Source organism: Corvus hawaiiensis, chromosome 22, assembly GCF_020740725.1.
Source record: "Corvus hawaiiensis isolate bCorHaw1 chromosome 22, bCorHaw1.pri.cur, whole genome shotgun sequence".
Classification (NCBI taxonomy): Eukaryota; Metazoa; Chordata; class Aves; order Passeriformes; family Corvidae; genus Corvus; species Corvus hawaiiensis.
In genome coordinates, this window is record NC_063234.1 from 449,438 (window position 1) to 473,686 (window position 24,249).

Sequence of the window (24,249 nt, forward strand, 5' to 3'; positions counted from 1 at the left end):
AGAGAAGCCAGAATATTTGTGGTTTCCACAAATGACTCCCCTCTCCTCTTCCCTCTCCCTGCCCTCTGGCCTGCTTCGCTGCCTGTGCATTTTTGCCCATGGAAAAGCAGCACTGCTGAGGTGACGAGCTGCAGTTCGTGTTGCGTCTCTGGGCTCAGGACACTATCTGGGTGCAGCACATCCTGGTGCATGGAGCCAAACACACCTGAGCACCTTCCAGCCCTGTGACTAACCTGTCTGGCCACTTCTGGCGAGTCACTTCCCTCAGTAGTGCCTCAGTTTCCCCATCCCTAGTGGGGTAATGATGCTGGCCTCCTTTGGGAAGCACATTAAGTTCTGCTTATAAAAAGGATTTAAGCGCTGGTAAGTCCATGGGCAGCTCCATGTGAGCCCCGATGAGGAGCCCAGCTCTGCCGAAATCCTGGAGCCAAACGTGGTGTGTTCACCAAAACAGCCTACAACCTGCTCAAAATACCTATTTAATCAGGTAAATCATCTGCTCGTTTGTTTTAAAGAAAGAGGCTTATATCTGTGTTTACCCAACACGCCTCTCAGAACCTCCCTCGCATTCTTTGCTACTTAGAAAAATAAAGCCACAAAAAATGAGGAAATTCACTGCAAAAGGGCCCCCTTCCCCCCGCCTCCCGTGGGCCCGGCGTTCAGGGGTAGAACGGCGTAGAGGGTAGAAGGCCATTGGGCAAGAGGCGTCCAGGGTTGTGACACCCGCAGGTGGCGGCCACCAGTGCCCCGAGAGCTCCAGTCCTCCTCGGTGCGCGCTCCGCACCGGATGGCCGAGCCCGGACCCGCGTCGGACGGCGGTGCCGGGACAACCCACCGTGCCCCTGCCCGCGGGTCCTGCTGTGCCCGTTACCCGGGGCACCGGGGCAGCTCGTCCGGCCCCGTACAGCCCCCTCCATCCCCTCGCGGTTTGCTCCGCGCCGGCGGCTCCGTTCCTGCCGCTCCGGGACTTCCGCGGCCACGCGTGGGTGCCGCGCTCCCCGCCGGAGGAGCCAGCGCCGCGGCGGCGGGGCGGGTGGCGGCGACGGCCGGCAGCGATGGCAGCGGGGCACCGGGGCCAGGCTGGTCCCGGCGGGCGGCCCTGCGTGCGGGGCAGCCCCGCGCTCCTTCCCCGCCGTGCCGGGACCACCGCGGGGTGCGCGGAGGCCGCGCTCCGGGTCCGCCCAAGGTAACCCCGCCGCCGCTGCCCCCCGACCCGACCCGACCCGTCCCGGCCCCGCACCTGCCCCCGGCGGCGGGCCCGGCGAGGGGGCGGGTCCGCCGGCCGCCAGTCACCGCCCCCCGCGGCGGCGCGCCCGCCCCCGGCCCCGCTGCCAAAGTGACTCGGGGAGGACCGGCACGGCAATGACATCAGTGCTTTAAACAACTTGTTATTCGGGAGCAATCAGCTGCAATTAGGTATTAATTAAGTATTATGAAAGTTGATTATTTAAGTGAATTCGGCTTTCGTCTCTCCGACTATGGTAAGTACAGCACAATTGTCCTTTTGCTGCCCCCAGCCCCCCGCCCGCCTCTCGGCGGAGCCCCTGCTCGGTGCGGCCGCTGGTGCCGGTGCCCCCGCGCCGGGCGGTGCGAAGCGGAGCGCTGTCCGCCCCGGCCGCTCCTCCGCGGCTCTGCCGCTCCGCGGGGCCGGCGCTGCGGGCAGCGCAGTCTCTCCGGACGCGGGGCCGCCGCGGTACCGAAACTTTTGTTGGCGGGTGCGCGGCGCAGAGCTGCGGGCCGGGCGGAGCGGGGCGCGGGGCTGGCCCCAGGTGCGGTGCGGTGCGGCGGGGGGCTTGCCGCCTGTTTCACTTTGCTTCTTTCACTTGTTTTACGGAAGTTGCTGCCGCGCCCGCCGCCGCTTCGGCCCCGCTCTCCCGGCCCCGCCGAGGTGAGCCGGGGGCTCTGCTCCCTCCGTCGATCCTTCCCGGCAGCGCGGCCCCCGCGGGCCGGGGCAGCGGGGCGAGGAGCGGGCTGGCCGTGAGACGATGCGGAGGGGAAGTTTATGGGGGTTTTGAAATGATTCTGCCTTTGTATTTGTTGTAAGTTGTGTGGGTTGTTTTCTCTTTCATTTTTTCCCCCTCCTGAGCTCTGGCGTCTCGGTGGTAAAGGTTGCTTGTCAGGTTCCTGTACTGCCTAAATGAAAAGGAATTTAATTTATTTGGGACAAGGCAGTGTCAGATGAAGAGGCTGCTTATTACATTTAATGAGTTGTTTTTTGGGGTTTTTTTTTCAGCCTGGGCATATCTGGGATGGGTTTGTTTTTGTCCTTCCATGTGAGGTGTATAAGACCTCCCCCACCCCTTCACATCATGTAGGGAGGAGGAAAGGTGTCTAGGCTGGGGCAATGCTTTGGTTTTAGATTACAGGCCCTAGTATTGGGGTTGGGTGTGGTTTTGGTTGTAGCTTTTTGTGGCTTGTCCACTGGTTTTTGATCAGGTATCAGGATGGGGAGTAGGGTCTGGCCTGGGGCTGGGCTGGGCTGGGTTGGCCTGGTGGCCCTTCTGGGTGTGATAATGGACAGGTCTCCATCAGGCTGGAGTGTGAGTGCGGTCAGGAGCTGCGGGGCTCAAAGTGTTGGTGGGTTTTCCAATCCTTGCACTGTCTGGATCAGAGTCTCATTTAGATTTGACAAAATGTGCAAATTCAGAGTTTGGTAGGAATCCCTTGGGTCGTGTTACCCTCCCTCTTTGGGACCAGGTCCCACCACCATGGCCCCCTACCAGCTAACACAACTATACCTGCTCCTCCAAAATGGTGTAAACCATTCTCTGCCATTTAAAAACCAAATGGCAGTAATGAGCCAAACAGGCCTGTGCTGGCGATGTGCCATGGTCCAAGTAATTACTGCCAGAGTGTGTGTGTGTGTGTGTGTGTGTGTGTTGTTTTTTTTTAATAAGGAGTAAGATGGTAATAAACTGGTTGATGATTGACTGGGCCTGAACTATGTACTCTGATATTGTGAGTAAGAGGATAATTTTGTCGTCGTTTATTCCATTTATTTACTTACTTCTACCATTGATATCAGGAACCGAGTGGCTCTGGAGCCACTTCCACCTGTGAGCACGACGTGCCGGCTCTGCTTGGGTCCAGCCGTGGGCGTGCGGCTGCCTCCCTTCTGGATCAAGAAGCTGGGATGCTGCGTGGGCAGCCCAGGAGTTAAGGATGTGGTGAAACTGCAGGAGGGCAAATGCTTCCAAGAGCAATAAACAGTGATTTACCCCGATCTCCATCTCGAGGAGCTGTGGCAGCTGCCCGGGTGGCTCGGGCCGGGGTGGCCCCGGCGGGCAGGGCTGTGCCCCGGCCTTGCAGTGCCCCCTGCCGGCTGGAGCCCGGCCCGCTCCCCCGAGGGGCTCCCCTGAGGAGGGGCTGCCCCGCCAGCGCCTTCCCCTCCCCAAAAAAGGGACCCTCCTTCGCCTCGCAAGTGTTGTGGGTGCTCGGCCTTGCCACGGCTGCACCCAGCTGACACGTGGGTTTTGGTCTCCGCCATGGGAACCCGGAGCTGCAGTAAGCCATGGAAATGAGGATCGGGGAGATCTCTTTAAGTCAGCATTACGGTCTGTGTGTGGGTGAACCCGTCTTGTCATGATCTTGGGGCAAAGACCTGCCCGGTAATCACCACCTCTAACCCTTATCTACTTGGGCCAGCCTATTTCCCTCAGTCGCTGCCTCTTGAATTCTCTCCAAGCCCTCAGGCAGTGACTCTCCAGAGGCAGTGCCCGAGGGCTGCTCATACGAGCTACCAGCTGGCAGAGGCAAGTCCAGAGGGGTTTCTTTCCCAGAGGGACTCTGTATGTGGGGTCTGACAGTCTCCTCTTGCTGAGGGCTTTCTCAGCTCAGTCAGTCCCTGCCTGGACCTTCTAGGGCCAGAAGTGTTAATAATGGTTAAGGGCTGAAAAGAATGTGTGGACTGAGTCCATTTGCGCAGGAATGTGGCAAGATGTTCCTTACGTGTGATTTTCTTCGAATGTGGTTTTAAATACCTTGTCTGACTGAGCACTTGTCACTTCCTTTGGGAAACTCTTCCCCAGCCTAATTATCCTTGGTATGAGATTACAGGAACTGACCTCAGAATGAGGACCAAGACACCTATGGTAAATGGGCAGAGGAATACCTAATTTCCCACTCAAAGGGTCATTTTATGTCTTTGTCAAATCACTGCTGTTGTTTGAAACACCTAGTGGATAGAAACACCTTCTTTGGGCTGGTGGCAACTTTTTTTTTTTTTCCCTTTTTTGACCAGATTTTTGGGGAGGCATTGGCTCAGTCAAGGTTGATGTCTTTCCTGAGCTCATGTTCTGCAGAAGGTTCCCAGGCAGTTGGTTTGGGTGTTCATATCCCTTTCCAGTAGTTCTATGAGATATTTGTTGGGTGGAAAGCATTCAAGGGTTTAAGCCTACCAAGTGAAGATTGTTCCTTGGGAGAAGGGTTTAGCAGGGCAGGGATTAACCTTCCCATCATGGAATAAGCAGCGCCCAGCTATTACTTGGAGAACATGCTTCAAAGCTGCTTGAAGTCCATAGGAGTGTATCTACTGCTTTGGCACCATAGGGAGATAACTTGCAGAAAGACGGGCAAGTTGATCTCTGAGATAAGCTCCTGTTTCTTCACCTGCACTCTGTCTACCGGGTCTTATGAGTCCTTCTAAACCAGGTCTGCCACTGACAGAGTGGGGTCTGCTAATGTGTGCAGGTACTACACTGTTCTGCTCTGAGACACAGAGTCCCAGAGGGGAAGAGGCAACTTGTACTGAAACTGGCTGGGAATGGTACAGATACCTGGACTGGAGGGGATCAGATATTTAATGTGCAGTTTCCATATAATCAGTTTCTCTTTCTGTTTTCCTGAACCGTTCGTGCTTCTACCCTGAGTCCTCTTTCCTGCAATTGGAAAGTACTATCTGAGCTTGGAATTTATCTCAGGGCTTTGCCTACACAGCCTTTTCTGTCCCACTTTTTGCACTTGGCTGTCCTCACAGCAAGAGCTTTTGTGGCCACTTTGACTCTCTCTCTGACATCAAATCATACCCCGGGCTGCTGTGCAGCCTACAATTTAGATGCCCTCTGAAAAGTTGGTTGAAAGTATCTGGAAAGTAAAGTCCTATAGTAGGTGAAGATAACCACTGCCTGTGCTGCATCTCCCATATCCACCTGGGCTCCTTCCGTCCCTCCCAGGTTTTGAAGATGCAGCCGTTCCCAAGGTTTGGAGAACTCAGGTGCTACCCAGGGCTCAGCTCCCAGAAGTGCTGACATTGCAGAGGCCATGCTAGCCGATCCAGCTGAGGTTTGGGAGAACCAATGTCCTCGTCCTCAGCTGCACTTTGCAAAGCAAAGAGGGGGCAGAGGAGGCTTGGCTGGAAGCAGGGGAGGGGCAGAACCTCCAGCCAAAAGTCCCACGCGGCACCGTCTCCTCCCCTCCGGTTCAATGCGGACTGGATCAATTTGGACGTCTTCAGCAATAAAAAATGCCGATGTCGTCCTAATTCACAAGGCCCCGAGATGACAGCAAATTTACATTTTTTAATTAAACTAGCAGCCAGTTTTTATGAGAGGGGGCTGGGTTATGCAAATCAAATGGTTGTGTACGAAAGATTAGGAGAGTTTGGGAATAAATTCCACAAATGCTAATAAAAAAAAAGAGAGAAAATGAGAGGGGGGAGAGAGAGGGACATTGTTCCATTAGCCCCTTTTAGGCTGATTTCCCTAGGGAGAAAGCAATGGGGGGTGAGAGATGGAGGCAGCTTTCAGAGACAGGTAAAATCCATTTCGAGGATTGAGAGCCCCTTGGACCAGGACCTTGTTGCTCCCTGTTTGCTCTCTGAAGGCTCGCAGGGGAGATGGAAGCAGAAATTGGTGACAAAAAAAACCCTTGCTGGTTTCTCATCTCCATTCCTGCTTGACCAGTGATCTACAGGCTGGAACAGCAGCCGGGAGGGACTGGGTTGAGGATGTAGAAGGTGTGCAGTGCTCAGGTGCTGGAGGGGCATGGGTGGGTGAAGGGCTAGGCCAGGTCACTGTGGTGCTGCAAGAGGGTGGATGTGGCATGGTGACAGGGCATGGATGGGCAAAGCCCAGGAGCTACACAAGGCTTCTCTGGACAGGGCCCATCTTTGGGCTGACAGATGGTCACAGAGCAGGGCTACAGCTGAGATTGGTGCCCTGGGGCTTCATCTCCTTTGTGCAGCTCTTGTGGGTGGGCTCCTGGTCCCTGGCAGGAGCTGCTGGTTGGAACAGGCAGTAGCGCTGATCACAGATGAGGGGCTAGACTGCTGTCCCATGTAAGCACAGGCTTTATCTGCAGAGCAGAGTGTGTTTTGGAGAAGGTATGGTGATGCTTGTCCCTCACCCAAACTGTAGAGCCCCTTGTTGCCCATCCATAGGGCTCTCAGAGGCTGAGTCCAGCTGTCAACATCTCCTTCCAGTGTGTTAACCTGGCACCAGTCTTCATCCCTTTCTCAAGGGACTTTCCATCTTTCTTCATGTGGTGATTCCAGAAAATAAAGCAGTTTGGCAAGTCCTTTCAGGAAGAAATAGTTACAGTGAACAAAAAACATGCGTTTCACTCATGTAAAATATGTTCTTGTATAAGTTTCCAAAAGAATTCAAGTTCTCATTGCATTTGGGAGTTAGGTGTGGTGGCTAGGTACCAAAGCAATTGTTTGCTCTGCTATGGAGAAACAAAACCAGAAAATTTCTGGAGGCTGGGAAACTGCTTAAAGCTTCCAGTCCTAAGGCAGTTTCGTGCTTGGAATAAAAGCTGAACAACCCATGTAGGCTGGCAAGAGAAAGCAAAGGGTGGAGAACAGGAGATACGAAGGAAAAGGATGGAAAGACTAAGGTCACTGGGTGCATTTTATGACAATCCCCATAGGATATGGTGCCTCACTAGAGAGCTTTGCCACTCATTCCTGGTTTTGGGGTGTGAAATGATGATTCACCAACATGCTCATGTTTTGCTTTGGAGAGGTGACATTTTAGCAGAGCCTCTCTTGTGAAATCAGTAGAAACACAGAGATCTGCTGGAGCATTTCTGGAGGTGTCCCCCACACCCAACAGCTACATCCCTGTCACCCTGTCCTGAACATGCATATCTGCCCCAGACACTCACCCACCTCCACGCTCCCGGACACTCACGTGCCCTGTGTTGGTGGCATGCTGAACTTCATGTTCCCCAGGTTGCTCTCTGAAGACATTGCCACAGTGAACACTCTGGTTCTGTGCACTTGCATCCTCATTGCCATGAGTGTATCTTTCTTGGCAGCAAGAGAACGCCAGTATGGTCTCTGCCCTGCGTGCTGGGTGTCTCTGTGCTCTCACCACTCTGCAGTGAAACCCCCACTGTTCCTGCTGTTGGGGGAAACGATGGCCTTGGCATCAGCTTGGTCCACAGCCTCAGACAGGCGGCTGTACAGGGGATTTTTGTAACACGAGTTTCTGAGCTGAACTAGGGCCAAGTTCAGCCTAAATCTAACAAAGAGCTCCAGAACAAGTCTGTGAGACATGGCAGAGTCTGAGGATTTGGTGTAGGATGAATAACTCCTAATCTATAAAGTGGGCATAATCATACTCCCTTGTGCAGCCCAGAGCCAGGGCTGGGCGCTCAGGGATGGAGATAAGTGAATGAGGCCTGGCTGCTGTCCATGGATGGGTGTGGGGGGTCGGGCAGGAGTGCTCCTCCCTCCAGCTGGGGTGGGGTGCCTGGGGTGTGGGAGAGCTGAGCCTGCTCCCACTTTCTGGGAGCTTCCTGGGAGCTCCTGCTCCATCTGCCCCATGGCACCTTCGGCATCCCAGCAGCCGTAGTGCCATGGGCTGGGAGCAGCCGTGGGTCCAGGGTGAGTTGTCATGGACCTGCAAGGGGGCCTCTCCAGGACCTGGGCTGGGAGGTGAAGAGCTCCAGCTGGGCTGTTCTGTTGGAATGGTGCAGTGGTGTCAGCCCTGCTCCCAAAACTGGATGGGCTAGGGCAGAGCAGAGGAAGGACCAGGAACTTCCAGATTCCATACATGGGAAACTGTCAAAAGCCAGGTAGCAACACCAGCTTTTGTCTGGTATTTCCAGAAAAACCCGGCAGGACCTGGCATCCCAGGGCATAATTTATTATGGAAAAATAAAATAATAAAGTACCAATCCCTTTGAGGCCTGAGTCATAGAAGCATCTTCTCATTAAAGCGGCTCCACCTCTCCGCCTGGTGTTTGCCAGCTCCATGCCTGTATGAATCCACTCCCTGAGCTGCCTCGCCCAGGGCAGCCTTCCTCCTCCCCCTCCTCCTCTTCCTGCTGCCTGTGCTTCCCCAGCACACCTCTCCTCCAGCACCCCTTCCCCTGTGTGGAGGAGCACGAGCAGTTCTACATCTCAAGCCAACTTCTCCCCAGGCCCCCCATCTTTGGGCCAGGTGGGTGTTTTGTTGGTGTGTGTTGTAGACAAATGTCTTCATCTTTTCACCCACCCACCTCCTACCCTGTGTTATCAAGTTCTCTGGCCATGGCCCTGGCTCCCACATGCCCTTCTCCTGGCCATGTGGTGTGAAGGTGTGTGTGGTATCTTTTCATGGCTCGAAGCTCTCTTTCAAGTGGCCTTCTACAAGCAGGGAAAGGAGAGGAAGCTGCTCCTGGAGTAATTACCATCTGCATGTCCCGAAGGCAGGCAGCAGATGTTAGCAGAGGAGGACCGGATTGGAAGAGGGTGAGGGAACAGAGGCTGGGGAAGGGGGGTCTGATTTTTCTTCTCGACTGCATGTGAATATTTTTAACTGAAACTCAGTAGGACAAGAATCCCAGTTCTGCAAAGTTGATCCATGCATTTGGAAACTTTAAGGGAAAGCTCCTTTGCTTGCTCTTGCTGTGTTTTCTGTCACTCACTCTTGCTTTTCTCAGCCTTTTTTTATGCTGCACTGTCTTACTAAATAGCTTTCCTTTATGTCCTCCTTCCTTTCCATATTCCCACAGACCTGTCACTCTTTGTCACTCTCCTGGACTTCCATTCTATCTTTGATTCTGTCTTGATTTCCCTTTCCTTCCCCCCCCACCCTGTTACATTGTCTTTCTCTATTTTTCATTTTCGCATTTGTCTGTGGGCTGATATTCAGATGAGCAAACTCCTTCCAGTTAAAGGAGGTCATGAATATTAGGATTTTTCTATCAAACAATGAAATATGGCTCAAATTACCCTAAAGAATAGGGCCCTTTTCATAAACCACCTGCTGGTTTTTTTGAAAGAAAGCACAACCACTCGCCTGTGTGCTCCAAGCAGTTGTCTCACATCTCTACCTTGCCAAGCTTTGCCGTTCCAATTTCTTCTGCTGAATTTGTTGCTCTTGGTGGAGTAAGTCTGCTCTTCCCAGACTGGCAGCACCCAATGAGTCTGGGTCTGGACAGGTTGGGACAGGATGGGGATTCTGGCAGGATCCTTGCTGCTTTGAATGTTGGTTTGTGATTGTGCTTTTTTGATTGCGGTGTGCATATTTTGGGGTTTTATTTTTGTTTTCAACACCATTTTGGTCTGAAACTCATTTGGTCTGAACCTCTCAGCTTGACTGAGGGATCTCATTCAGATGTTAGCACCCAGCGGGGCATGGAAACACGTAGCCCACCCCCCCCCACCTTCTCCTTGTCTTGCTGGTGTGGATCAACTGTCGCTCCCCGGGGTGGAGGTGACCTGCTCAGGCCTGGACACCAGCCCAGGCTCTGGTCATTTCCTCCTGGCTGTCATGGTCCTGTCCCTTTCCTCCCGGCCACGTGGCTTCAGAAAAGGAGCTGTGAGCACAGAGGCCGCAGCTGGCTCTGGGAAAGCCAAGTTTGTGCTGCATGAGATCCTCCATTCCTTGTGGTCCTGGCCGTGCTTAGCTGGACAGTGCCGTGCCTTTGCCAGGGCAGCACCAGCGCAGCTTTGCCATTCAGCCGGGACGTGGAGAGTGGTGGAGCTGTGTCGCAGGGACCTAGAGAATTGCAAGCAGAAGAGCCTCTATGCTCCCTTGGGAGTTGCCGCGAGGCAGGCATGGGTAATGCCAGAGACAGGGACAACAGAGGATACCAACTTGTTTCAGACTTTTGTTTTCAGTCCAGCCTATTGATACTCTTTATAGTGGCTGTTTTTTCCCCAGTTACATGAATGTGTCTTGTCCTTGCTGTTTTCCATCTTCCCTCAGCAAACCTTGCCGTCTTCTGCGTGTCTTCGCTGGGAGGCTCACAGCGCTGTCCCTCCTGGGCAGAGACCACACTTCTCAGAGGAGGCACCTCTCACTGGTGTGCTCCTTCCAGGAGCCTGGTCCAGCCCTTCCACTCTCTCCCACCCGCATTTCCCTGGACAGAAACTGCACACACAGCCTGGGCTGTGTGAACACGGAGTTTGTTTTGCCAGGGTGACCTGTTTAATCATCTCATTTTCTGGTGGCCGTTTATTCCTCGTTTCCACGGTTACAGCCCCATTAAGAGGAGAAGCAATAAGGCAGCGAGTCAAACAGGTAATAAAAACATTAAAGCCATGTGCGCATTGGGAGGGAGGGAGGGCGAGCAGCACTCAGTGAGACGAGACGGGCCGTGCCAGGGAGACAGAAGGGTCACAGGAGCCTGTGCACAGTGTGGTGACACCCAGCTCAGTGCCCAGCCTCTGCAGGGGCCTGACTGCCAACAAAGTGTCCTACAGCATCCCACAGCATTCTACCCTGCTCTGTTGGAGTCTGCTGGCACTCAGGACAGTGTCACTGCCACCAGTGTGCTGCTCTCCCCACTGCTGTGCCGCTAAGGCAGAGCTGCAAGCGGACAAAAGCACTCAAAATTAGAGTGTATTTTTTACTGTATTTTCTTCCACAGCTGTGACTGCCTGGCAAAATTACTAACTTGCTGTTTCTGTTTGGTTCTGGTGATGCTGGTGGACCCCAGTGTTGTGTCACTGTAACAGCTCTACCGTGGCACTTGCCAAGGTACCTGCTATTGCTGGTGTTGGCTGCACTGCTCCCTTGCAGGGCCATGGCTCTGCACAGTTCCTAAAGTAGAACTGACTGTTCCACGTGCTGCACCGAGGTATGCACAGCCAGCTACCTGAGCCAGCACAACCTAGAGTACTGTGACGCTGGTTTGAGGCTTTCCTAGGTAGAAATACTTGTTTATGGAAGGCCATATTTCTGCAGCCTCCAGGAGAAGGTCAGATTCCATGGAAACGGGATAGCCAGGTCTCTGCTCCGCAGCAGCCACTGCCAGCAGTGGCTGTGGGCTGGGGAGGGTGTGGGAGCTGCTCACCTGGGAGCAGTGGGGGATGCCTTTTAGGCTATAGGTAGAAATCAGGGGAGAGCTGTGGAGGGCAGGCAGCATTGCTGGGAATTACCTCTCTCCTGCTAGGAGGAATCCCCAGTTTTCTGGGTTTTCATTGTGGGCTCCTAAAAGGAAAGTAGCAACATGAAACAACCTAAAGCAGCAACTCTGGAGTGAGGAGGAGGCAGAGTCCTGGTGTCTCAAGAGAAAGAAGAGAACTGTTTTCAGCTCACTTCCCTCCAGGCAGTGCTCCTCAGGGAGCTCCTCAGGGCTCTTGGAAGGGGGGAGCCTTTTGATACTATATGCTTGTTATCCCAAAACTGACTTGGCCAGCAAGGAGATGGTGGCTTCTCTTCCTTTGGGAAATTTTGGGCTAGGTGTACTCTGGGGTGTAAAACCATGACCTAACTGCAAAAGCCAGCAAAGTTACTTTTCCCTATAATTTCTCACTGGCCATGGAGCATGGAGACCAAGCAGCATTGGATCTTAAATGATGAGATGTTAGTGAGGGAATTGAGACTTCTAATACCTGTCTTTCATGTGAGGGCTAGTAGCTGCCTCTGATGTTTGAATGGAGATTGAAATGATGTCACTAGGAAATAATTCTAAAACTTCCTTGGACACTTCAAGCCTGAGGCTTGGATTTTCAAAGTTATGCTGTGTTAGACAAATTTTGTTTCTTTGGAGTTGGAGGTTTATCAAAATTGCAGCATCTCAGAGCAGTGAGGATGGCTGGACTCTCTGGAGACCTGCCCTGGACTGGAGAATGTGGACTTCATGAAGCTGCTTTTTATTTCAGACAATCTGTAAGATTGGTCAGGGAGCTGACTTGGTAATTAAGTATGAAAATGATTCTCCAGGACCCATTCCCTCTTACCACACTGATGTAAGGGCCTCTTCCGTTCCTGAGAGTAGGAAGAGGGGTTTGACCGTCCTTTGTGTGGTCTCTGGCCACACCGTGTTGTGCTGTGTATTACCCAGGGTGGGTACAAACCCTCATGCTTTGTGCAAGCTGCTTACAAGTAATGGCCTTAGGAGAACAAAGCAAACTGTGTAGCTGGAATCTCCCCTGCTCCACATGGGCTCCATGAAGGAGCAGGTGCCCACAGGCTGAGAGGATTCTGACCTGTGAATAAGGGTGAGTTTCACTGTGGATGAAAAGAGGTTAAATATAACAGTCCCACTCATATAGGTGGCACAGCACTGACAGCAAAACAGAAATATTCAGAAAAGCAAACTATAAAGGAGAGCAAGAAAATAGTCACAGAACTGCAGGGAAATTGGGTGTTTTACTTGCTAGCTCTCTCTGTTGAAAGAGTCTGCCCTGTTACAGCCCCATTTTGCCCTGGTAGGATTTTTTTATTTATTTCTGACATTGTTTTGGGTTTTACAGTTTCTTTTCTCCAGACTTTATCAGAAAGCATATTTGTGGTGAGAGCCTGTGAAAGGACCTGGCTTGCTGAGTAAATGTTCAACGTGGAAATGAGCTGCATGACCTTGAGTGGGGGGAGAGGGAGGAAAGCTGACAGAAATTCATAAAAAGCTGAAAAAGAAAAGAACAAGGAGAAGGGAGGGGAGAGGAAAAAAGATAAAAGGCTTGGCCAGACTGGAAGAAGTCACACAGGAGAGGAATAATGGCCTTTCTTGTTACAGCAGTGACTGGACCTGTCGTATTAGGCATCTTAAAGAGCCCGATTCTAAGTTGCACTGAGCACTGACACTTTGAAAAATAGGCCCATTTAAGGTGACTCTAGTTGGGCAACAAAAGTCAGTAGTCACTTTAGATCATCTTGGCTTGTGTTCAGAAGGGTGAATTTTATCCTTGGCAAAAGGCCAGCGGGAGGTCCTTCTGTGTACTGTTCCTGTTCCCAGAATAGGACCTGGGGCGGCTCCTGGAGCTTGTGCTGGCCCTTCAGGACAGGGGCAGAACCCACTCTCCTCAGGTTCTGGGCTGAGCCCTCCCCATGCAGGATCACTGGCTGGGCTCATGTGTCAGCCCAGTTGTCTTTGGGCACAGAAGCTGGGCTTGAATTTATTTGTGGAATTTTTGGGGGGCTCTGGGTGTCTGGAGAAGGTGCTGGATGGAGCAAAGCCTCTGTCCTCAGTGCAGGAGCGGACAGAAGCAGCAGTGCAGGAGGTTTCCCAACCATCCTTGGAGTTCCTCAAGTGTGTGAGATTGAGATGGAGACACTTGCTTTTGAAAACTAATGAGGATGTCAGTCAGAAAAGACCAACAAAACACTGTTGCAAGGAAGAAAATTTGAGTGGAAACATACTGCTGTCACTACCAGAGACCAAGGTGTGAGGTCCAAGCATGCTCTGGAGCTTGGCTTTCCAGAACTGCCTGGTTTGGGCTTGACAATTTTTACTTCAGTCCCACATCTAGTCCTGGAGGATCGAAACTGGATTTTAAAATTGTATTGTAGGGATTGGAGAGAGATGAGCACCAAGTTTCTGCAGGTTCGTATTCCTCTAGCATGTCCTTAGTCTCTGGATGACACCAGCTCCAGGAAGCCCCTCCTGCAGTCCTTGGCTCTGGTGCCGTTTCCACGGAGGGATCTGGGCATACAGACCTGGCACCCAGCAGTCAGGGGGGCTGGGGCAGAAACCCTTGTGCTCTTCCAGAAGCCAGTGGCTTCTGCTACTTTTTTTGTTGTTTGAATGCATGAAAAAAGTTTAAATGCGCATAGGCTCCCCTTACAGCTCATTCTCTTGTCATTTCTTTGACTCCCCAAATTCTCTTCATTTTCAGGAGGGGAAGTCTGACTTCAGTGGCATCAGCACTTCCAAAATGCTGCACACTGACATAAGCAGTTCAGAGCGTGGGGCAAGGATTGTGCTGAAGCTGAGCCCTCATTAGTGTTGAAACAGGGCCGATCACCATTCTTTGGTTAAATCTGAATAGCTGCACTAATGGTCCTCATACACACATCTTTAAATTTTAGTTCATTTAGGTGGGGGGTCAATTTCTTGCCATAAGCCTGAAAATTGTAGAGTAAGATTTTCATCTTCACTGCTTGTATGGGAGAATTCTACTGTATGGAGGGGAGCATTTTTTGATTTCTTTCCAGTTGGAGTGCGTGAAATAGTAGGGAAAAGTCTTGTCTAGTGATGATCTCAAAATAAATTCTCTAGCAGTGCAATGTGATGTCAGACAGACAGTATGTGGCTGGGTAGGAAGTGCAGACAGTGGGGGCACGAGTGCCTAACACAGGGGAAAACCATCAGTCCAAGGCTTTGGGAGGAACTGGAGCAAAGTCACCAGCGCAGATGCCAGAGCAAGGAACTGTAACTGTACATTTAATAGTTTAAGATGTTTGCTTTTATGTGACAGTTGCTGCTCAAGCAAACAGATTGGAGAATTCCAGACTTGCATGGATTTCAGGGATTTTATTTATATGTGTTCAGCACAGGACATGAATGCGATGGGAGCATAGGGGTTGTTTGAGCAGGAGAAGGGCCCAGTACCGTGCTCCTCCCTGACCTGTTCGCCTTGATTTTATGAGCTGAGCCTCACTCCTGTGTCTTACTCTTCCCTGAAGTCACTGACCTCACTCACCTGCTCCCTCTGCTCCTAGCATCATCCCACACTCCCTGGAGCATCCTCTGTCCTATTTCTCTGCTCCCTGATGTGTTACCCTGCTCCTGCAGAAGCCCTGCTCTGTGCCAGAAGCCCCATCTGGAAGTCAAACCACCATGCCCAGAGTGCTGGCCCTGCCCAGCCTCCACTGCCCAGCTTGGGGTGTAGCTGAAACTGTCCTGTGAGAACTGCAAGGCAGAGGCATGTTTTCCCAGTTTATTCTCCAAAAGGAGAGCCGGCAAGGGGTGAGGGGCAGACTCCTTGCAGCGAAGGTGTTAACAAATAGCAGGTGATTAAACATGACAAGCAGTGACATTTCTGTGTGGGGTTCTCAGTACCAGCAATGCCAAGAATGAAGCTATAAACCCTGACATTTCGTGTTATGCACTGAGGTTTTTAATAGACATCTTTCTCTCCCTCACCCCTGTTTGTTTCTTTTATTCCTCTATTCTCTTCTGTCCTCTTCTCCCTTTCCTCTCTCTTCCTGATCCTTGCCCTGGCTCTGCCCCATCCCAAGTGCCCCCACCTTCACTTCCCATGTCTCCCTCCCTGCTCTTATCTTTGCTCTCTTGCTTCACCAGACTCATTTGTTCGATGTCCTTCACTTTAGCTTTTGTTTCTCTGTTCCTCCCTATTTTCTTGTTACACTTTTCCAAGATGTTTTGCTTTTCATGGCATCATTCACCCTTCCTTACTCTTCTCTTCCTCCTCCTAGCCGGTCTCTGCCATATGCACACGCTCACAGTCTCTCACACATATGCACTCCCACACTTTATTGCACGCACACTGCCACTTCCCGCACACTTCCCTGCTCCCCCCCACGCTCCCGCTCTCTCCTGCTCTGTCTCTCACATACGCTCTCACTTGCTCTTTTCTTTCTGTGCTTCCCCTCTCCTGCTCTTCTTTGTCTTTGTTACTCCCTTCTGCTGTCATCCTCCCTCTGTCTGTTCTTTTCCACTCTCCCCTTCTCCCTCCCTTTCCTTTCTCTTTTTGGGGTCTGATGTAATACTCTAACCATGGGCAGGCAGGCCAGTTGCTTGTCAGGGAGCAGGTGTCCCACCCCTGAGTGATGTTTTTGTTAATAACATTTTTGCCCTGACTCAGAAGCCGTCATTTTGAAGATTGGTTGGTGGGGTTTTTTTAAGGACAGGAGCTGAGGAGGCTGAGCTTTTGGGAACAGTTGCTGGGTTTGTACTAAAAGGACTGCAACAGTTGTTCTGCTGAGCAAGAAATGTTGGAACAACTGCAGAGTCTCTCCCCACCCCCCTCCATCTATCCAAAGGGCATTTGGAGGTGACACCCAGTGCACCGTCCCCCTTGCAGCCAGCTCTAATTGGAGCTGACGAGCTGCCGCTGGTTCTTGGCTTTGGAAATGGGGCACTTCTGCCACTGGAGTTGGTCCTACCCAGCCCTCTCTATTAGAAAAAACCTTTCCTCCTCTGCTGCCTTCTCCTGCTGGGGTTATGGGCACAAAATTAGCAAAATGCCAGAGTGACCGGAGCACTCAAACACAGAGCTCTCCTCCAGCAGGTCATCTGGTCTCCAGGGCTCAGTAGTTTGGCCCACCTACATGACCTGAACATAAGAAAGGGGTCTCCAGGCACAGAAGGATAAAAGGGGTCAATGGTGGTCATTGGCTCCCTGATCCACGACCTGCCTGGCTCACTGTGTCTTACCAGGCTGTGATCCCTTTCATGCAGAGGCGGGGTGCAGGGCATGATGCTTCCCACTAGGCAGGATGGAAATGGTGTGAGCAGGCCCATCAGAGCCCGTCCTCTCTGCTGAATCAGCCATGTTACTGCCACCAAGGCCAGGACCTTCCCACCTGGCTGGCACCGGTGAGAGCCACACTGCAGAAGTCATTGCAAAGTGCCTTCTGAGGACTCGAGGCATCTCCAGAGGCTCTTTGAGCGGCGCAGCGATTCGTTCTCACATGGCTGCAGAATCTCTGTCTCTCCCCAGGTCCCTGGGGAAGATCTGTAGGGAGCTCCTGGAGAATTACCAGGCACAGGCTCTGTGCTGTGCATCAGGGATGTACCAGCCCGTCGCTACAGCTGACACCTCTGCACTGAGAACACCCAGGGTGGGTGAGAGGCTCTCCTGGGTGGACAGGGAGGACAGAGACTGGGGAAGCTCCCGTGGGCAGGAGGTCCCCAGGTCCCCAGTGTAAATGGCTCAGCAGGTATTTGAAATGAGTTCAAACTAAAGTGCAGCTTCAGTCCCAGTATTTCCTCTTCCTTGACTTTGCACTCATTCTAAAAATCAAAATACTTCCCCATAAAGACCCGCCTTCCCATAAAAAGGCCTGTCCCTCCCTGTCTGCCCAGGTCTTATTGATCAAGCACCACAGACGGTGGCTGCAGCTTCAGTTGCCAAGTAGGGCAGATCGATAGAGACTCAGGATGGGATTTTTGGCAGCTGGAACATATATTTGTTCCTCCTTCCATCCCACCATCCCTCTGGGAAATGGTCGGTGTCACAGTGAAAGCAGGCGGAGCAAAACTCCGTCCTCCCACTTGCCACTCACCTTGTGATCTGTCCTCCGTGCCTGGGACCGGAGGCCTCTGCGGGAGCATCTGTGAGGCTACAGAGAATGTGGGACGTGTGGAGACAGATTAGTCTCACCCTGCGCTGGCTCCCTCTCTGCTGCTTACATTTTGCAATGGGCAAGTTCACCCTTTTGTATACTGGGGCAATCCCGTGGGTCATTCCAGGCTGAGAGCAGTATTTGTCCTTTATTGTTTGCACAGTCTCTTTATTTAACTAGTGTTTCTTCCCTGCCTAGATCCCAAGTAACTCCCCTCTGCCCTTCCCTGCTGTGGCTATCAGTGCTGTTGTCATCTTTCCAGAGATGGGGAGAGCAAGGCAGGGTGATGGGAAGGTGCTTCCTGAAGGCCAGAGGGGCTTGGTGCTGGACTTGGGGTTAGGGGCCATGGTTTCGGGCTGTCCTTTGGCAGCACTCAGCTCCTTGGCCATGGGCTTGGGACAGTGCTTCCCCACTCAGAGCCTTCCCAGGCTGCCGCGTCCGTGTGGCACCAAAAACTGTGGGCTGGTCTCCAGTGTGAACTGGGAGAAGGAGATGCAGAGGGGAGCATTGGGGAAGAGAGGGATGGCGTGCAGACTTGCATTGCTCTGTCCTGTCTGAAGAGCAGTTAGCTCTGCCAAAAGATGTCCTTAACCCTTGCTAGCTCTCCTGGCTGCCCAACCTCTGGCAGGTGCCGAGCGCCACGCACAGAGAAGTTAATGAAATGAGTATTTTGGGGAGGGAGGCTCTGTACTGCACCCTGGGGCCCTGGGTTTATTAATGGTGACCTGCCATTAAAGACTAAAGTGCTAACCTGGTCATATTTAGCAGCTTTCAGTGGTATCCCAGTGGTCTCTGCCTGCAATATCAACTCCTGCTTTCCCCTGCAGCCCCAGCTCGGCAGGAGCTGACTCCAGAGTTTCTCTGCTACAATGAGTCTGGTGGGCAGCACTAAGAAGTCTCTGTGCTGCTGCTGTGAAACAGATTTCCACCTCCTCCTGCTGCTCCAAGCAGCTTCCCCCTCTTACTGCCAGATCTTGCCAGGCAGCGCTTGGAAAAGAGGACCGAGTCCTGGCATCTTCATGATCTCCTTTATACAGACAGAGCCTGGGGGTCACTAGGAGAGGGACATGTGCCAGCATGAAGCTCAGAGGGTTTGGCCGTGAAGGAGAGGCATACTCCGGCTTTGCAAAGCACTTCCACAGAGCTCTCTGAGAAGGCGGTGGCAAATTATCCCTCTGAGGTGGCAGGCTGGGAAGCGAGGCAGCAGCTCTGCCAGACCTGATTAAAACAGGACTCGAGGCTAACAGCTTCAGGTCAGAGCAGGAGGGCTGCTCCCATTGCTGCTGTCCCTCTTGCTCCAATCTAAGGGGGATGTGGAAAACCCAAGCTTGGGGGGATGTTCCCTAGGAGATATCAGCAGTTGGATATTGCAGTGACAGGCACTTTAGAAAGATGCTGGGAGCTGCTGCTGCTGCTGCTGGTCCAGGCAGGGATCAGTGTTAACAGAAGAAAAAAAAAACCCCAGAGTTTCCTTGAAGCTAATTCTGCTCTTGATGCTTCCCCAGAAGCAAGATCCTGCTGTGCTCCTTGTGCCAACTGAGATTATTGCTTTCCCTGACCACTTCTTCCTGGATTAAAAACTCAGCACAGAGTATTTTGCTGTGTGTTATTCCGGGATACGCACTAGAAGCTCTACGTGGTGCAGACTCTGGCAGAGATACCAGGGAATCATGAGGCGTCTCCAGCTCAGGCTGCTCCTGCTGCTCAAATCAGGAGGTGGGGATGCACCTGCCTCCTTGCACTTCTGTTTGGCCGGAGGTGAGGGCACAAAGAGCGAGGCTGTAGGGATTTTCCTCTCTCCAGAGAGCCCCGTAAGCCACAGATCCCATGTCCTCACAGCCCTGCCCTTCATGTGGGCATGTTTGTCAGCGTGGGCTGCGGGCCATTCCCCAGCAGAGCCAGCGAGGGCAGGGGCCTTGTTCCAGCACAGAGCTCCAGCCCTCACAGCCTCCCAGCAGGATGAGTGCCGGTTTGGCAGCCAGGCTGGGGGCAATCCTCGCTCTCTCCTTTGGCTCTGTGCCCCAGCCGATCTGCAGCCAGGTTTTGCTGTAATCCCTACATCCTGTTGCAGGTCCTTAATCAGCTGGAGGCAGCCTGGAAAAAAAAAACCCAAAACCCAAACCCCAAACTGTCGTGGTTAAAGCTCCCCACTGCCAGGTGGTGGGGAGGGGTGGGCAGCAGCCTTCCTGGGCACCAGGTGGGAGACTGGAAGGGTTGGGAGAGATTACAGTTTCCTTGGTAGGTAGGGATGGAAGCAGAGAAAAGGGTATGTGTTTCTGCTGGGGGTCTCTGCAGGACCCACTCGTGCTGTTCCCCTGCAGAGTGGATGGGTCTGGGTTGGAGGCATTGATTCCTCCTGTTCTCCCACCGCTGGCTCAGCTATGGACAGTGCCCCTTCAGCCCTCACTGGGCAGGCTTGGAAACTCTCCGGGTTGTTGTTGAGTTGGTTTTTTTCCCATTTAATGCATAGAATAACACTGATGGGTCTGAACAGCTCCAGCCAGGCGACGAGGGGAAAGAATAACAAGCTCCTGAATGTCAGGCAAAATTATGGGCCATTGCTATTTAGGGTGAGTCTGGTGGATTTAGGGCCTCTCTGTTCTATTGTCCCGGCTGCTCTGAGCATTGGAGCAGGCGAGACACAAGTCGGGAATTTTATTGCAGAGCATGTTCAGGGGAAGGCTGGATCTGAGCGTTTCCGGAGTGAAACAGCAGCAGTGGGGCAGAGGGGACCGTTTCTGTTGGGAAGTTGGTGCGATGTGATACTGGAGGCTGGAAGTCCTGGAGAGGTGGTTATCCAGCAGAGAATAGAGCCCTCTTGCATCCTGGTGTCTGTCAGGAGTCAGCTCCAGATGTTCATCACATTCCCTGAGTCCATGTAGGTTTGGTCTTCATCCATCAGACCTGGGCTGACTGTCCGGCTGCTGCGTCCCTTGGCAGATCCTGCTGGTCCCCACTGCGTCTCAAGAGCACATGGCTCCTTGTCTTTTCTTGTGAAGCATTGAGGAGTGTAGTTCATATGAAAAACAGTGCCTATATATGTGTGTTGAATGGGGATTAGGGGTTTTGGTGTCATCTCTTGGACTCTGGTTATGTAACCAGGGCTGGCACTGCACTCGCATTGCCAGGTGTTAGGGAGAAAGGCCCAGCTGAAGAGCATAGAAGGACACAGAAAGGATGAAGAAGGTGTTACACAGTGTGATAGAAGTGGATTGTCCATGGGAAAGTGAAGTCTTCACAAGTCCTGAACAGGGTGTACCCTAAGCTTCCAGATTTTGGCAAATACATTCTGTCCCATGCCAGAGTGGGGAGGAGTGGCAGAGAGCAAGAAAGCCATTCATGCCTGGCTGTCTGGATAGGCGTGAGGCTCAGCAGGGTGAATTCTTTGCTTCTTTGGGGCTCTTTTTATTTGACTGGATTAAAAAGCCTATTTGAGTTTCTTAAACCATTTAATCTAAAATCCCCAGGTAGATGCGCCATTGGATTCAGTTTTAAGCTTATAAACAAAATAGGTCTGTGTTTGTCTCTTCTTTATTTTGTTCTAAAGAAGAGGGGTTTGACCTGTCCTCCCTGGAGCTGGGGGGGAGTTGAGCTTCTGGTGCCTATGAATCCCTGTGAGCTTTCTGAAGGGTGGGAAAGCGTGGAGGCTGGGGTGCTGGTGTGACCTTCCTGCAGCTCCAGGTTAGGTGTGGCCTGGGCAGGTGGCAGGAGAAGGGAACAGGAGCCAGGCTCCTCTGGCTGGTCCCCAGGGCTCGGTACCTACACAGAACATAGCTAAAATTCCAGTAGAACCATTGCTCTGCAATTAGTTTGGGGATGTGGAAAAGGAGACCATAGGAGATGGGAGAAAACGGGAGGAAAGCATGGAATGGTCTGGATAATTCCAGTTCCTGTAGTCCTTTGAGAGGAGCTGGTTCTCCTCTGCTCCCAGTGTCCAGCTCCTTCCAGGGTTTCCTCCTGCATCCATCCTCTCCACCCAGTCTGCTCTTGTCTCCTCTACTGTGCCATGTGGCTTATTGCTGCCACTCCCTGTGCTTCAGAGGAGGTTCCATTGTCCCCAAAATGGGACAGTTCAGGATTTGTTCGCAGGAGGGAGGTGCTACTGATGCCTACGGCAGCTGCAGGAATGTCACAGGTCTGTGGCCCACAGTGCCAGATGCTCCAAAGGAAGGTACCGAACCCACAGCAGGCAAATGTAAGATGATCTGCCCCTGTGTCCCCTTGATGTCCTTTCCATGTGTCCACAGAGATCACCTCGAGTCAGTGGTGCCTGCACACCTGTGTGGGGTGACAGTGGCAGTGCTCAAACCACCTTTAGTGGGAGCAGTGTCCCTTCCAGATCCTGTCCCCAGTGCTGGGAGCACAGCAGAAGGGCTGGGCCATCCAGCTCCCTCGTGCAGCCATGGAAAAGCTCGTTCCAGCACGGCCGTAGAAGGGCTGGGAGGGCAGGCTGTCCTCACCTCTTGTGGGCTTTGCTGCGAGCAGAGAGGCCTCCGTGTCCAGGGCTTTCAAGGAGATGCTCTATGTAAGGGGAGGGTGGGAACAAGACTGTATCCTCCCCACCTTCCTTCTCCCAAGGAACTGAAGACAGACAGAGGGACAGGCATCTGTCCGATGGCAGCTTGAATAGGAGGGAGCCCCGTTGGCTTTGCTGAGGGAGCCTCTTTCTATATGGAAATGAAGAATTTAGGCTAATGGAGCTCAACCATCTCTAATTTTGCGATGGCAGGAGGATTTTGATTGAAAGTAATTAAGCAAGCTAGCTGTAAAATTAATTAAAGCAAAAGGGGGGGATTTTTTTATTGGATTGGATAGCGATATAGCGGCTGTCAAATGGGGGACGGATGGGGGTGACCTGAATTCTCTGCCCTCCCTCCTCCCACTCGGGACGTTTATGTCACTTTAATCTCCTTACAGCGGCTGGTGTGCATTTGTTTGAAATAATCAAGGAAATATGGTCAGAAATTGTCAGCTTTCAGATCTAATTTACCTGACAGCCCTGCGCAGACCAGTAAGCCTCTGTGTGCGTGTGTGTGTGTGGTGCATGCGACTGTGTGGTCATGGAGGACTCCTTGTCTCCCCTCTCCCCCGTTTTTGTTCGCTCTGTCTTCTCTTGATTCCTAGCAAAAATACTTCTGACATATCTGGGGCCACCCAGCACTTCGCAGGAAAAAAAAAATAAGTTTGACAATTTTCCTGTGGTCCCTTCTCCACCCCCACCTTCCCATCGCTGTCTCCTCCCAACCTGCTGCCTCATACTTGCACCATAACCAGCTTTAGGGTTTAGGCAATATAGGATTAGGGGAGGTGGCTGTAATTCTTTATTCCAGATGGCTGGCAACTGCTAAACCCACTGTCACAAGCACCGAGTTATAAAAATACTTAAATTAGGCCCTTTGTTTCAGCCCAGTGTCCCTGCCAAGCAGCTATCCTGGTGTCCTGCCGGGAGCTCAGCTTGCACAAAACAGGTGGGGGACTCTGAGTCCAGACTATAATGATGCTGGGGAGAGGCTTCTCCGGACTCACACCTACCTGGGATTCCCTTGCTCAGCTCCATCTGCTTCTTTTTGCCTTTAGCTCTTAAAGAGAGATCTGCAATAAGAAGGAGCTGGGCATGAGCTGGTGTGTGCTCACTTAGCAGGTGAACATTCCAGTCCAGGGACATACAGAGGCTGCAATTCCTACGCATCTGACTGGGTGGGTGGGGGTGTGCATATTCCTGACAGAAATCCCAGGCTTCCCCCTGGGCCTAACCCTGCAAGAACCCTGTGACCTGAGCTCAGCATACTGGAAACTGGGGAAGGAGGGTGACTACTGTAGGGCTGGTGTTTCCTCAGAGCTGCCCTGGTGCCTCGCATCTGTCTTGCTAGGTTGGCTCTTACGGTTATTATTTATTATTTATTATTATTCATTAAGCACCAAGAGAATTTGGGCTTTTGTTTGTTTTGTTTGGGTCTCCATATAGAGGCCTTTGCTGAGGCAGACTCTGGTGCCAAGACCTCTGGCGCTTTTACAATTACAGCCCATGATCCTACTGTATTGTTTATGTAATGACTCTCAGTCCCGAGGGATTCTGCAGCCTTTCTTAGACCAGAGCACCCAGCACCTGGCAGGGAGAGTGCAGGGCAAGTGCTGGACCCTGGTGCCAAGGACAATCTCTGGGCTTTATGTCCCAGGGAATCAATAATATGTAGAGGGCTCAGGCTGGACCTGCTGTGAGGATCCACATGCAGGGGAGTTGATTAAGCTGCTTCAGAAGGAGCAGATGATTCATCCCTGCCTGGTCTCTGTGGTTGCAGGGTCTCTTAGTAGCTCAGACCTGATGTTCTGGCTGTTGGGTGTCTGCAGCCCACCAGTCTGTCTCATACAGTGAACTGAGTGACTGGTCCTTGTGGCCAGCTGATGTGACCAGTCCCTGAGTGTCCCAGAGCACCCCAAACCGTCTCAGCACGGGGATTGAAACTTCAAGCTGTTAAGCAGATATGTGGAGGGCTCCACACCAGCTCTGTAACCTGCAGGACATGGGTAGGACTGGTCATGACCAGCCGCATGGGGCTGTGCTGAGGTGGGTGATGAGCTCATCACCATGATTCTTGGGTTTAATTCCAGCTTTGCCACTGATTTGCTTTGTATCTGTAGCCATGCGAATGCATAGCTTTGTGCCAGTGCTTCCTCATCAGTATAATGGGTATAATTAGGCTTCCCTGATTGAAGATGGCGCCGAACACTGAGTGTGCTGGCAGACTGTTTTCTTTTGTTTAAAAGTCCCTGCCAAAGAAAGGAGGTAAGACCAGATTTTAGGGTGCTGGTTCCCATATCATATTTCAGACATATATGGATT

General features: G+C 52.2%; 1 protein-coding gene across 8 annotated transcripts in view; it reads left to right on the top strand.

Moving 5' to 3' along the window:
* Positions 1 to 24,249, top strand: part of CASZ1 (castor zinc finger 1) — a 198,403-nt gene that overhangs the window by 107,619 nt on the left and 66,535 nt on the right. For 2 of the 8 annotated variants that reach the window (XM_048326113.1, XM_048326121.1), the window contains exon 1: positions 1,342 to 1,481. The exons of 5 other annotated variants lie outside the window; for them this stretch is intronic. In XM_048326113.1, the coding sequence (XP_048182070.1) occupies positions 1,433 to 1,481 (49 nt within the window). In that variant the 5' untranslated portion in view covers positions 1,342 to 1,432. Of the gene's footprint in view, positions 1 to 1,341; positions 1,482 to 24,249 lie in introns of those variants that run through there. One more of the 8 variants, XM_048326119.1, reaches the window with a different exon arrangement.